Here is a 15,340-nt window from a genome sequence, read left to right as displayed (position 1 = left end):
AAAAAAGAACAAAAATGATTTCACTTATAAAAGAAAAAAAAAGGTTAATTCTAACCAAAAATGCATTGTATGACAAACAATTTGACTCATTTTATTCTTGAAATTACAATTTTTTCAAGTAAATAATTTTTTTTATTCAAGTTTTTGTCAAAGTGACAAAAAAATGGGATAACATAACTTTAATATTATGAACATGCATGTACTGTACTTGTAAAATGATGGAATGGAAATATCAAAATAAATCAATTTGTTACTGCTCTGTTACTATTTTAAAGATAATTATACCTTGTGTTTTTGTGCACGTTTTTCGTAACATATTACCATCTGTGTTACCATCAATTGCACTATCAGCATCACGCCCTAATATTCCATCTGTCGAACTTTGATGAGCCTCTGAATCTGTACTTAATGCAACTTCTAAAAATAAGTAATGACACATGTAACATTTAATTAACAAATCAATATTATTGTTTATTTAACTCTTTAGAATAGAATGAAAAATATCTGCATTGAAAAAAAGTTGCTTTATATAAAGACATCATGAGTTGACTGTGCAATGCAAAGTACAATAAACATTGTAATGATAATGATTATTTGTAAAGCATCATTCCAATGATCATTGCTCAAGGCACTGTGGACCTGATGTTGACGTTTCAACTGCATGTTCCTCCCCAATAAGGGTCACGTCATATCAGTGTGCTGCCAATTCAAGCGATCTTTCGTCTGTCCATGACAGTGGCTGTGTGTGAACTAGTACACCAGGGTAACTTCTTACTAATCTCAAGAGATACTTTAAAGTGAACAGTTTCCTTTCCATCACCAGAACAATGGGATGAGTGAGCCACAAACATGTTGAAAAGTTCCATTTTTATTTTTACCAAAATGACACTGACAGTAGTAATACAATCTCCATTCTTCAGCAAATCTGAAACTTACCTTCAAAAACAACATGATCTGCAATAAAGACAAGAGTAACATAATCATTTTTAATTACAAACACTATTGTACTTGTTTTTGGTACTTCATTAAACCTTGTTCGCACTGGACTTGGTAAATTTAAGCATCGTAATCAAAAGCTATGCATACTTTTGATTATTGTTTGCATTTATTTTTCCAAAGATTTTACATCTAATATAACAGTTTGTGGTATCTCGGTGCTATTAGATGCTATTAGATGTGCCATTAGCCTTGGTAAATTTAACCACATTAACCAAAGGCCATGGATATTGCCTGAACTTGGTTTTATTCAGATTTTTACATCAGCATTGGACTTTTAATTGCAAAGTTAGATATATCAATCATTAGATTGGACCTTTTTATGATCAAATAATTATTATCATTTAATTACCTGTTGTCGGTAGTACAGTTGTCAGCACTAAAATAAAACAAAAAATAGATTTAGAAAGAATGTTATTTATTTTTAATTTGATTAGGTGAACCCTTTACCGTACCTAAAGAGCCAACAACATCAGCATGGATTCGAGGCCAACTCGCTCCTGGTGGTGGTGGAACAAGTCTTTTCGGAACGGACTATTAACCGTAGGTTCAGTATACACAGTTTGTTCATGTGCACTTTAAAGAACCCAGTTCATATTTTGAGATGATAACTGGTTCACAAAATAGCCCCTGTGTCGGGGGGATAATCACCTATCTGATAGGACAGTGATTAATTAACTATTGGCAATCCTTGGCCACATGTGCCTAAATGCATAAAATAAAATATTTAAAAAAAATGTGGTAGAAAAAAAACTATTAGCTTTAGTCTAGAACACAGATACATTGTTGACATCCACAAATTTAGCTTACCATCAAGTGGGGTTGTTGGTGCTATTGTTGTCGGTACTGACACTACTATAAACAAAATTGATAAACATTCAATCTACTAAACTAAATAAACCTTTAATAATATATTATTAATAAATATTGATAAACTTTATTTATAAACAAAATAAGCCATAAACAAATAAAAAAAGATGAAAAAAAAAAACCTCAAATTAAAAGAATTCCTTTAAAAAACAGGGAGTTAACATTAAAGATGTATTGTCCCTTTGACTAATTCCACAAAATTAAAAAAAAAAACGATTTCGAAAAAAAGTGGGTCATTTTGAAGTATCATAATAGTTATTAAATTTCACCAAAAATTAGTCTAAAAAAAAATGATTTAACTGAAATACACACGTTTTTTTGTTCAAAAAATAACTTTGACTTCCAGTTCAGTTTTGGATCAAAATATATCTCATAATGGTTTGGTTACTCTGTATGCATAATCATAAAACTTCCTCGTGGTCTGTGTGACAACACCTTCTCAACCGTGATGAGTTGTAAACAATCCTAATTAGCATCATGCATAATGCGTACTCGTGGTTTGAAATCTTTGTTTACTTTCGCTCGTGACGATTTTCCAGACGAAATTTAATCAAATTAATTTACCTGTTATTTACGTAAACTTGTTGTTTTTGGCTCAAATTTTCGACTTAAAGTGAATAACTTTAATATTACTTTGATATGGCCAATTTAAATTTAGAATATTTTTTTTTCATTTTTTGTGTTTTTAAGGGAAAATACATCTTTAAAAAAAAGCTTTACTAAAAATATATCTATTACAATAATGCTGAACCGTTTTATTCTGTATTCTCATAAACACTGGGGCCATGCACTTAAATAAGATACAGTATCATTTTGGAATTGTTGTATCTGCTATCAATGTACCAATACATTGAACCAATACATTGAAGATGCCCTAGTATCTTGTGTAAAACTAAACTCTAATTGAGATCTCAACAGAGACAAAAATAACTTACCTGTGTAAAATATTACCTCACAAATAGTGAGTACTTCAGGTCCAGGTAGGTACACACTTACATATCGTCCAGTTATTGCTTGGTCACAAATCAATTCAATTGGATTTAATTCTGTCATAGCTGATGTAATTGTAGAACCACACTGTGTATTTTCAGTAAAAGGCGACAAGTTGCTATTTCCAACACGAACTTCAGCGTCACCCAATCTATACTCTAAAACAAAATCATAAACATTGGTTTGTATCTACACTCATATATTGTATACTTTTTGACTCTTTAAAAATCAATAAATTGAGACTGTAATAAATTCTAAAATTAAATATTTTATGTAAGAAATAAAGCAAAAACCTAGTTATTGTAAGAAATAGCTATAGTAGGCCCTATTCACAGTATGTTAAACTTTAAAATATGCGTACAATTTCTAGAATATATTTATAACTGTACATTTTGCAAATATTTATAAACTGTGCACTATCTCTATTAAAAATATTATACTAAAGATAATTATTTTATATTCGAGTTACATAATAAGTTTTTATCACTCTTAAAAAAAATGTTTTTTGATTATGCCATTTTAATGTAACATAATAGTTATCCACTTTGACCAAAAATTGGATCGAAAAACAATGTATTTACCAGAAAAAAAATGTAATTTAAAGCAAAAAATGGCCAAATTGGCTGCCAGCCAGTGGGTTTTTGGTTGAATTTAACCATTTATTTAGTCAATTTATAGGTGAAAACATTATTTTTTTTCATTTTTTTTTCTATGGAAGTTATTAACTTTATTAAAACTACAAAATAACATATTCAAAGTCTGATTTAATTAATCTTCATTTTTCATGTTTTTGGGGGACAATACATCTTTAAGTAGAGTAATAATTAGTAAAAAATAACTCCTAATCCTAAAAATGTGTTTAATCATAAACCACAATCATAATCACTGTATTATAAAGATAAAACTCTTCCATCCTTACCACAACAATCATCTCTGTTGAAAATAACAATCTTGGCAATTGGTATTTGTAGTCCAAGATCCACATACCACCAAGGACTGGATGATGGAAAGCTATCTAAAGAATAAAAATAAAGTAATAATAAAAAGTGAATTTAACCTAAATCTATTTATGTTTTTTAACCATATTTAGTAAATTATTATCCAGATTGGTTGCAATAGTCATAGTACTGGAGGTACAATTCCTATCATGTGACATCCAGTTAATATGAGGTGTAAAGCACAGTTGTTTTATAAAACTAAATATATTGTTAATTGCAATGGAATGAATAGTTTCTTGGTAATAGCATACAAGAATCATATAGAATGCGCTGCGTTGCATATTGTACGTGAGAATGTAAAGAATACTTCTCACACTGATACACTCAACACAGGCATAGTAGTGCGCGACTGCGTATGGGAGTATTGAAAGGTCGATTGCAGCCACCATCTTGTCGGTTCCCTCTCCATGAAGAATCACTTTTTGAACTGCTATAACATTGTAGTCACCCTATAGCCAATCTATAATACCTTGATAGAAATATATTACTTTCATGTCTAACTACTACTTTGCAACAAGGAGCTAAATAAACGTTTTGCTATACTCTGTCGTAGTTGTACATTGAGGACACTTTGTTAAATGTAATTCTCAATTGGGATATACTGTACCTCCAGACAACAAGTTTGCACTTATACTGTACATAGGATTTGATTCAAGCGAAAGGATGTAATTTGTACTGAAAAACATGACTAAACATGATTATTATTTAATTACTGACATTCAATTGGATATTCCAGATTTATTTGTATTTAGAAACTAAAAATGACAACAGAAGTAAAGTAAACCAAATTATCCTGGTTATAGTTTTGGAATAACAACACACTCTTCATACATGTATTTGATCTTGAACTGTATGCAGCCTACATTACGATGTCACAAAAAGACGAGATGAGTCCAATCAAGATCGAAATGATGTATGCTTTGTTTCACTTACTGGTGTGTGTACAAGAATTTGCAAAGAGACCTCCAGATAAATTACCATCAATTGCATTGCTGGCAACATAGTTGTATTGAGAATCTGTAGAACTCTGGTGAGCTTCAGATTCTGTTATTTCTACCTCTGCAATGAAATAAAATGTACATGCAATTGAAGAAATTGTTCAAAATGCCCTCACATTCACTTAATCACCTCTGCTTTCAACAGGCCACGTCACTCTGTATTTTATAGGAAGATGTGTTTTAGAAAAATGTATTTGAAACAAACTTGTGGTTGACATAATTTCCTTTCTTCTGCAGTACCTGACTCAGTTCTACACATATAATTGAGGTTTATTGGTTCACACACGAATAATGCAATATGCAATTAACATTAACAAGAAAAGTAAAAATGTTATATGATTATATGAAATTATAGCCAATATATTCATAAATTTGATGAGTAAAGTAAAGCAATATTTATAAAAATAAAACAAAAATATTCCTATTTACCTTGAAGTATAGTATTTTCTGTAATAAAATAGGAAAAAAATATTATATGTATATTTATATACATATATGTTATTAATTTAATTGTTTAAGTGTGAGCAACTTGGGCAACAATAATTATTAGTATCTCTTAAAGAAATGTAGGATATAAATTTGATGTTAGGTTTTAATATTTATATAGATCTATTTAAATTTACCAAGGCAAACTAACAACAGGACACTGAGCTCACTGACCAAGATAGGCTATCGTAACAGACAGCGGTTAGGCTTCAACAAATCCATACAAAGGAATATAAAGTTTAATAGGCATCATATTTTCCCATGAATTTAAATTATGTTTACCGTTAACCTTCATTTTGTTGACATTAAAATGCATAAACCGGATATGTTTATACTCACTTTATTGTTATGTTTCCCCAAAAAAGTGCCCTCAACCTTAATGTACACATTGAATAATTTATATTGAGTGATTTAAATGAGCTGGCTAAACCTCCATGGTACGTGCCAACAATAAAGATATATGAGTGATTTAAATGAGCTGGCTAAACCTCCATGGTACGTGCCAACAATAAAGATATATGAGTGATTTAAATGAGCTGGCTAAACCTCCATGGTACGTGCCAACAATAAAGATACATGAGTGATTTAAATGAGCTGGCTAAACCTCCATGGTACGTGCCAACAATAAAGATACATGAGTGATTTAAATGAGCTGGCTAAACCTCCATGGTACAGGCCAACAATAAAGATATATGAGTGATTTTAATGAGCTGGCTAAACCTCCATGGTACGGGCCAACAATAAAGATATATGAGTGATTTAAATGAGCTGGCTAGACCTCCATGGTACCGGCCAACAATAAAGATATATGAGTGATTTAAATGAGCTGGCTAGACCTCCATGGTACGTGCCAACAATAAAGATACATGAGTGATTTAAATGAGCTGGCTAAACCTCCATGGTACGTGCCAACAATAAAGATACATGAGTGATTTAAATGAGCTGGCTAAACCTCCATGGTACAGGCCAACAATAAAGATATATGAGTGATTTTAATGAGCTGGCTAAACCTCCATGGTACGGGCCAACAATAAAGATATATGAGTGATTTAAATGAGCTGGCTAGACCTCCATGGTACCGGCCAACAATAAAGATATATGAGTGATTTAAATGAGCTAGCTAAACCTCCATGGTACCGGCCAACAATAAAGATATATGAGTGATTTAAATGAGCTAGCTAAACCTTCATGGTACCGGCCAACAATGAAGATATATGAGTGATTTAAATGAGCTGGCTAAACCTCCATGGTACAGGCAAACAATAAAGATATATGAGTGATTTAAATGAGTTGGCTAAACCTCCATGGTACGGGCCAACAATAAAGATATATGAGTGATTTTAATGAGCTGGCTAAACCTCCATGGTACAGGCCAACAATAAAGATACATGATTGATTTAAATGAGGTGGCTAAACCTCCATGGTACGGGCCAAAAATAAAGATATATGAGTGATTTAAATGAGTTGGCTAAACCTCTATGGTACGGGCAAACAATAAAGATACACGAGTGATTTAAATGAGCTGGCTAAACCTCCATGGTACGGGCCAGCAATAAAGATACATGAGTGATTTAAATGAGCTGGCTAAACCTCCATGGTACAGGCAAACAATAAAGATACATGATTGATTTTAATGAGCTGGCTAAACCTCCGTGGTACGGGCCAACAATAAAGATATATGAGTGATTTAAATGAGCTGGCTAAACCTCCATGGTACGGGCCAACAATAAAAATACATGAGTGATTTAAATGAGGTGGCTAAACCTCCATGGTACGGGCCAACAATAAAGATACATGAGTGATTTAAATGAGCTGGCTAAACCTCCATGGTACAGGCAAACAATAAAGATATATGAGTGATTTAAATGAGCTGGCTAAACCTCCATGGTACGGGCCAACAATAAAGATACATGAGTGATTTAAATGAGCTGGCTAAACCTCCATGGTACAGGCCAACAATAACGATATATGAGTGATTTAAATGAGCTGGCTAGACCTCCATGGTACAGGCCAACAATAAAGATACATGAGTGATTTAAATGAGGTGGCTAAACCTCCATGGTACGTGCCAACAATAAAGATACATGAGTGATTTAAATGAGCTGGCTAAACCTCCATGGTACAGGCCAACAATAACGATATATGAGTGATTTAAATGAGCTGGCTAGACCTCCATGGTACGTGCCAACAATAAAGATACATGAGTGATTTAAATGAGCTGGCTAAACCTCCATGGTACAGGCCAACAATAAAGATATATGAGTGATTTAAATGAGCTGGCTAAACCTACATGGTACAGGCCAACAATAAAGATATATGAGTGATTTAAATGAGCTGACTAAACCTCCATGGTACAGGCCAACAATAAAGATACATGAGTGATTTAAATGAGCTGGCTAAACCTCCATGGTACAGGCCAACAATGAAGATATATGAGTGATTTAAATGAGCTGGCTAAACCTCCATGGTACGGGCCAACAATAAAGATGCAAAAATGGGGATGTTCTGGTTAATTTTTCAATGATTAACAATAATCAACTATAGACTATAGCAAATTCATCTTGTAGAAGTAACAAATTATCATTATTAGATCATCATTCTCCTGAAGAAGCTGTTCTGTAAAAAAACAACTTTTAGGATAATTTTTGTCATTACATATTTCCTTTAAATACTGGTTTGATAAAAAGAAATTAATTAATTTTTCCCTTTCTCCGATTATGTACATGATAGGGTGACACAAAGTAGTTTATACTGCTCTTACCATATTCACACAAGAAACCAATTATATTTCTGTCCGATAACATAAGGTGTATCCTCAAATCATACATGGTACTGCTTCTTGGATAAAAACGAACATAAGCATCATTGTTAGTGCCTGCATCAGGTTCAGTTCTACTCCATTCCATCACAGAGGAATCAAAAGCTTCTCCCGATTCCCACTTCCAGTTTTGGTCATTTGATTGTATTAATCCAGCTTTACGGGATAACCCAATTACGTATCGATCGCCACGAGGTTGATTATTTGGACAGTTATTGTCAAGATATTGGGATACAAATTCAACCTCTTCAACTGTTGTGAGACTAGCAAGTTTTCCATTTGACAATCCACATTCATGTTTTGCTTCAGTCACATTTATTCCTTCATAATATTCAACTCTAAAGGCAGTATACTGTGATGACTGATAGTAAAAAGTACATACTGAAATGAAATTAAAGCATTTGTTGTTGTAAAACATGAATCATGGCGAATTAATACATGAATAAACAGGATTCAAATTATATAGCAGAAAGAGAGTAGGTAGGAGATGGAGAGGGGTTAGTCAAATAACCTGTTTCTAAATAGAGTAGACAGCAAAATGGTGATAATAACATTGGCTTTAAATTATCAATAAGTGTAATAATAAATGAAATATTAACATTTCTTAATAAACTACACACACATTTAATTTACTCAATTGCAATGCGATACTTAAAATATATTGTCCCACAGGAAAAATACATTTTTTAATATTTTTGTTGATTATGCCATTTAAATGTCACATAATAGTTATTTAGTTTGACCAAAAATTTAATCATTATTTCATAATAATTTTTTTACCTGAATAAAAAATAAAAAATATTCAAATTGACTAAAGTAAATATGTTTTGGTTATATTTCAATTTATTTTTTATTTTCATAAGTGAACATTTTTTTTTTTACCATACAGAAGTTATTAACTTTGTTAAAACTGCGAAAAAAAATTATTCTTTCATTTTCATGTTTTTGGGGGACAAGGCTATATTTCAGTTTTTGTATAATTAAATATTTCCCGCTCTTCTACATTTTGCATCTTATACAGAAACTTCATTTATCAGGAAGTAATGAAATTGAACTTGAAAATTGAAAACTATCTGGAAATTTAAAATAAACTTTAAAATAAACTTACCAATTGGAAAATCAGTGGATTGTGCCATGGTTGTAGGTATTGGTGTTGTTGGTTCTGAAGTAGTGCTTTGTGCTAGACAATAGTAAATAATGTTTAAAGTTGTATATATGTCATTTTTTGAAAAATGTATGAAAAATTTCCTAGAGAGGCCAGATAGCCATTGAGGCAAGTGGCTAATGAAGGGGCCTCAACCGGTAAAAAATTTTAAACTACAACTGAAAAAAAGAAAAAGCATTGTGGTAAAGTGTTACAGAGTGAGACAACAAATGCCTGTGTATGGGTTAAACCTCCATGGTATGGGCCAACAATAAAGATATATGAGTGATTTAAATGAGCTGGCTAAAACTCCATGGTACAGGCCAACAATAAAGATATATGAGTGATTTAAATGAGCTGGCTAGACCTCCATGGTACCGGCCAACAATAAAGATATATGAGTGATTTAAATGAGCTAGCTAAACCTCCATGGTACCGGCCAACAATAAAGATATATGAGTGATTTAAATGAGCTAGCTAAACCTTCATGGTACCGGCCAACAATGAAGATATATGAGTGATTTAAATGAGCTGGCTAAACCTCCATGGTACAGGCAAACAATAAAGATATATGAGTGATTTAAATGAGTTGGCTAAACCTCCATGGTACGGGCCAACAATAAAGATATATGAGTGATTTTAATGAGCTGGCTAAACCTCCATGGTACAGGCCAACAATAAAGATACATGATTGATTTAAATGAGGTGGCTAAACCTCCATGGTACGGGCCAAAAATAAAGATATATGAGTGATTTAAATGAGTTGGCTAAACCTCTATGGTACGGGCAAACAATAAAGATACACGAGTGATTTAAATGAGCTGGCTAAACCTCCATGGTACGGGCCAACAATAAAGATATATGAGTGATTTAAATGAGCTGGCTAAACCTCCATGGTACGGGCCAACAATAAAGATATATGAGTGATTTAAATGAGCTGGCTAAACCTCCATGGTACGCGCCAACAATAAAGATGAGTGATTTAAATGAGCTGGCTAAACCTCCATGGTACGCGTCAACAATAAAGATGAGTGATTTAAATAAGCTGGCTAAACCTCCATGGTACGCGCCAACAATAAAGATGAGTGATTTAAATGAGCTGGCTAAACCTCCATGGTACGCGCCAACAATAAAGATGAGTGATTTAAATGAGCTAGCTAAACCTCCATGGTACGCGCCAACAATAAAGATGAGTGATTTAAATGAGCTGGCTAAACCTCCATGGTACGCGTCAACAATAAAGATGAGTGATTTAAATAAGCTGGCTAAACCTCCATGGTACGCGCCAACAATAAAGATGAGTGATTTAAATGAGCTGGCTAAACCTCCATGGTACGCGCCAACAATAAAGATGAGTGATTTAAATAAGCTGGCTAAACCTCCATGGTACGCGCCAACAATAAAGATGAGTGATTTAAATGAGCTGGCTAAACCTCCATGGTACGGGCCAACCATAAAGATATATGAGTGATTTAAATGAGCTAGCAAGCTGATCAACGTTTAGGTTGAACTAAATAATCTGAAGGAAGAATAAACGAAGTTGACTACATTAATCATCGTGTCTATTTATCCGTTTCTGAAAACAATGTATTTATAGTCCTGCGGTACGTACATTTGAAATCGCCAGTTTTTTTACGCTGAAGTTACTGTGTATTCGAGAACCATCTGTGGACACGACCATCTAGTTTAAATGATTAATATTAAATAAAAGGCAGCCCTGTAACACAAGGTGGCTTATTAGGTTCTCTCATTTCGATTGTCTTAATTCTCAATGTTCAAATTTAACAATGGTTAATTAAAAAAACAAATTAATTACACTCTAATTGAGATCTCAGCAGAGACAAAAATAACTTACCTGTATAAAATATTATCTCACAGATAGTGAGTGCTTCAGGTCCAGGTAGGTACACAACTACATATCGTCCAGTTATTGCTTGGTCACAAATCAATTCAATTGGATTTAAATCTATCATAGCTGATGTAATTGTAGAACCACACTGTGTATTTTCAGTAAAAGGCGACAAAAGGCTATTTCCAACACGAACTTCAGCATCAACCAATCTATACTCTAAAACAAAATTATAAACAATGGTTTCCTACACTTATATACAGATACTCTTTATTCTTAAAATATCAATAACTTAAGGCTGAAATAAATTCCAGAATTAACTTAGGATCTTATATAAGAAAAAAAGCCTGCTATTTTAAGAAAGCTATAGTAGTTTACAGTATACATGTTAAACTTTTAAAAATGCGCACAATATTCCCAGACTATATTTATAACATTATATTTTGAAAACATTTGTGGCACATGCAAGGGAAATCGGACTTAAGTCACATTTGTCGATTTGTAGAGACAGCCAAAAGCAATAAAAGGCTGAAAAATTACATTTTTTTTAATTTTTACAGAAAATGATAGCTGAAACAGTATTTATTTACATTACCTTGGTGTTTTTCTATTTTTAGACAAATAAATAAATTTTAACATTTTGTGTGGTATGTTGGTTAAAAGATGGTGTAAATTATGTATGATTTTCATAAAACCTATCATGTTTTATGCTTAAATTGAAAGTGTTCCAGTGGGTTGATTTTAATGAAAATTTTGCAAAATAATAGAACAATAGTTATTAGGAAGGTGCGAAGTTTCACTGAAATAAAACAACTGGAATACCCTTTGGCTAAGGCGTAAACTTAGACTCCCTGTTTATTTGTTTGTATTTGTCATTTCCTGTTACTTAAATTTAAAAGCATTTTTCTCAAAACACTGATTGTAACAACCAAAACTTTAGACTGAGATATCTCTGAAAGTGGAGTACATGGTATCAAGATATTTTTTCAGCATTTTAAATCTTGGATTATGTAGTTTTAGTATTTGTGAAAATCTCAATTTTGAAAATTCCGACTTATGTTTGCTTTCCCTTGCATGTGCCACATTTGGCATAAACTGTGCACTATCTTTGTTTTGAGTGAAACAAGAGTATCAACATAAAAACAGTTAACAGGTTATTATCACACTTTTAAAATCAAATAATGAGTAGAGTAATAATAATTATTTAGGGATATTAGTTTTGTAAAAAATAACCATATGACCACAATCCTATTATTATGAAGATAAAACTTTTCCATCCTTACCACAACAATCATCTCTGTTGAAAATAACAATTTTGGCTATTGGTACTTGTAGTCCGAGATTCACATACCACCAAGAACTGGACGTTGGCTCTGAAGAATCAAAATAAAGTAATAATAAAAAGTGAATGTGAAGTATATTTACTTAATATTTTTTAACAAAATTTAGTAAATTAATTATTATTTTGACTGGTTGCAATATAGCCAGTACTGGAGGAATGATTCCTGTCATATGACATCCAGTTAATTTAGTATATGTGAAATATATTACTTCTTTTTTTTGAAATAATGTTTTACCTGTAGGAATTTTATTATGTATTGTTGCTGTTGGATTGAAAGAAAGAAATGAAAGGTTTCATCAAGACTATACTGTACCATATATCAAAAGAAAAAAAAAATCCAATCAAGATCGAAATGATGTATGTTTTGTTTAACTTACCGGTGTGAGAACAAGAGAGTTCAGAGTAATTCCCAGATAAATTACCATCAATTGCTTTGTTGGCAACATCGGCAGCATGTGTAGAACTCTGATGAGCTTGAACAGATTCTGTTATTTCTACCTCTGCAATGAAATAAAATGTACATGCAATTGAAGGAAATTCTCAAAATGCCCTCACATTCACCTCTGTTTTCAACAGGCCATACAACCCTGTACTTTATATGAAGATGTGTTTTATAAAATATTTGATAAATTATTTGAAACAGCAGAGTTCGGCAACACTCTGACTATGTATTATTATTAATAGTTTTTTAATTTCCATGATGCAACAAAATATTAATTCTTCTTCTGCAGTACCGGATTCAGTTTACTACACATTTAGTATATTGATGTTTCAAGTGTAGTATTCGTCCCTGGTGTCCTATATGTTTTTATAATGACACGCTGTAGAATGTATGTGTTATTTTATGTGTTATGTGTTTTAATTGACAATTTGAAATTTTAACTATGATAACTACATATATTGTAATATTTTACTTGTGAAATACCGGTTTTCTTATCATTGCATGATAATTTTATATTTCTTATTTATCATATGTATGTACAGTTGATAAGGCCAACAGAGTTTCTTTACTGGGATAACAAAGATTTGTTCTGTTTTTGTATTTAAATGACAAATTAAGGATGTAAGTTTGGTTTGCCAAAAAAGATATATATTTTGTTAAATTAATTTGATAGTACAGCAATATTGATAAAAAATAAATATTGAAACACACATACTGTACACACATAAAATTAACACATTAATAATGTATACTATACTATAATCATTTTAGACTTACTTTGAAGTATAGTGCTATCTGTAATAAAATAGATACAGTATAATAATATTAACATATAAGATAACCTACTGACCCAACTTGGGTAACAACAATTTATTTCTAGAAAAATATCCTATGAAAATAAAACCTTCTGTATCTTTAAATATTTGCGTCATAGTTCATAACATTTAAAAGAGCGCGCATTCATATTCTACGTATCCAAATTTCTTCAACACGTTAATATGTTGTTGCTCAGATAATTTCCTTCCAAAATTACTATCTACGCGTTTCATTATGACGTCATCATGTTAAAAATTGCAATAAAAAGCGGGTTCCGTTATTTTCACCTATTCTACACTGTATGTAGTATGTATATACTGTAGTGTATACTGTATATACTTAGACACCAAATAGAGGTACACTAACATTTTAATTTTCTTCAGGTCACAATGGCATAATTGTTTTTCTGTGCGCAACATTCTAACGTATGACAGGCACGTGACGTTTGGGCTGCGGATAACCTTACTCATCCATAGTGACGAGTTCAAATCTGTTTTTTGTTTTAGATTTTATTGGCATGTATCATATGTATTGTAGGAGCCCTGTGACAAACTTTTGCTTCTAATGAGGGTCCCACTTATTCTTAACTGAATGAGAGTGGAATGAATACTGAATACTAAATTTCATTTCTATAAATACCAATTGCATAGATATCTATTGATTGACCTTTACTGTTGCAAATTGAACTTCTTATTGTTGTTACGCACACTTTATTGGTATTAGTATATTGTAAACTTTTTCATAAATTTTGCAAAGAGTTATTGCTGTTTTTATATCTTCTTTATGAACCAATTTAAAATAATAGTCGTATGAGGTTTTTCAAATCTGAACTGTCGCAAAAATTAGGAATATTTCATTTAAAGTTTAGGTTAATTAAACTTTTTCAGCAAATGTTAAAAAAAAAATGTAATTCAGCATGAAGCATTTTTGTATGATTTAATAAAGTGAACTACTTTATAGATTGTAAATTTTCTTCCTCGTAGTAGTAGCTTAATTATTACCTCCACCTACGCAAAATTGTAACTAGCAGTCATTAACTGGAAAACATATAATTTTTACCTCCACCAATGAGGTTATATATAAGCATTGCGCACATTCACATATATCCACACTGTGTAGGGTACAATCCAGATCAGGACTCTTAATACTTTTCTCTTTTTACTCCTGGCAGCGGTTGCAATCTCTGATTGCTTTTGTTATTATTATCATTATGATTAGATCATCTTTCTCTTGAAAAAGCTGTTTTGTAAAAAGCACTGATAAGCTAAAATGTTAACCACAGATTCCCGTTTAATATTGGTTTGATAAAAATAAACGTTTATCTCATTTAATAAATAAAACTGCCTTTTTTCGATTCTGTACATGATAGGAACATTTGTATAATACTTTAGCTTTTTCATACTAACTGTAATAATTATACAAAAATACAAAGTATGCAGTTTATACTTGACTTACCATATTCACATAGAAAACCTATTGAACCTCGGTCAAATATCATTCTATCAAATTTTTTGTCATACATTTGTCTATCTGTTAGACTTAATCGAGCAACAGCATGATATGCATTGCTTTTACCAGGTTGACTAGAACC

General features: G+C 31.9%; 2 protein-coding genes across 2 annotated transcripts in view; both read right to left on the bottom strand.

The window, feature by feature from the left end:
* The window catches only part of LOC144848019 (polycystin-1-like protein 2), a 30,033-nt gene extending 25,114 nt beyond the window's left edge, over nucleotides 1-4,919 (bottom strand). Inside the window, exons 1-7 of the mRNA XM_078704679.1 lie at nucleotides 4,788-4,919; nucleotides 3,776-3,871; nucleotides 2,802-3,014; nucleotides 1,807-1,851; nucleotides 1,349-1,375; nucleotides 937-954; nucleotides 286-417 (exon numbers count right to left, since the gene is read on the bottom strand). Coding sequence (XP_078560805.1) covers nucleotides 286-417; nucleotides 937-954; nucleotides 1,349-1,375; nucleotides 1,807-1,851; nucleotides 2,802-2,919 — 340 coding nt within the window. The 5' untranslated portion in view covers nucleotides 2,920-3,014; nucleotides 3,776-3,871; nucleotides 4,788-4,919. The remainder of the gene's footprint in view (nucleotides 1-285; nucleotides 418-936; nucleotides 955-1,348; nucleotides 1,376-1,806; nucleotides 1,852-2,801; nucleotides 3,015-3,775; nucleotides 3,872-4,787) is intronic.
* Nucleotides 4,920-5,273: 354 nt separating this feature from the next.
* LOC144848324 (uncharacterized) overlaps nucleotides 5,274-15,340 on the bottom strand; it is a 55,165-nt gene continuing 45,098 nt past the window's right edge. Inside the window, exons 20-26 of the mRNA XM_078705038.1 lie at nucleotides 13,711-13,728; nucleotides 12,869-12,991; nucleotides 12,433-12,522; nucleotides 11,156-11,368; nucleotides 9,265-9,336; nucleotides 8,100-8,537; nucleotides 5,274-5,299 (exon numbers count right to left, since the gene is read on the bottom strand). Coding sequence (XP_078561164.1) covers nucleotides 5,274-5,299; nucleotides 8,100-8,537; nucleotides 9,265-9,336; nucleotides 11,156-11,368; nucleotides 12,433-12,522; nucleotides 12,869-12,991; nucleotides 13,711-13,728 — 980 coding nt within the window. The remainder of the gene's footprint in view (nucleotides 5,300-8,099; nucleotides 8,538-9,264; nucleotides 9,337-11,155; nucleotides 11,369-12,432; nucleotides 12,523-12,868; nucleotides 12,992-13,710; nucleotides 13,729-15,340) is intronic.

Source organism: Antedon bifida, chromosome 7 (genome assembly GCF_963402885.1).
Source record: "Antedon bifida chromosome 7, ecAntBifi1.1, whole genome shotgun sequence".
Lineage (NCBI taxonomy): Eukaryota > Metazoa > Echinodermata > Crinoidea > Comatulida > Antedonidae > Antedon > Antedon bifida.
This window is presented reverse-complemented; position numbering and strand designations above follow the sequence as displayed.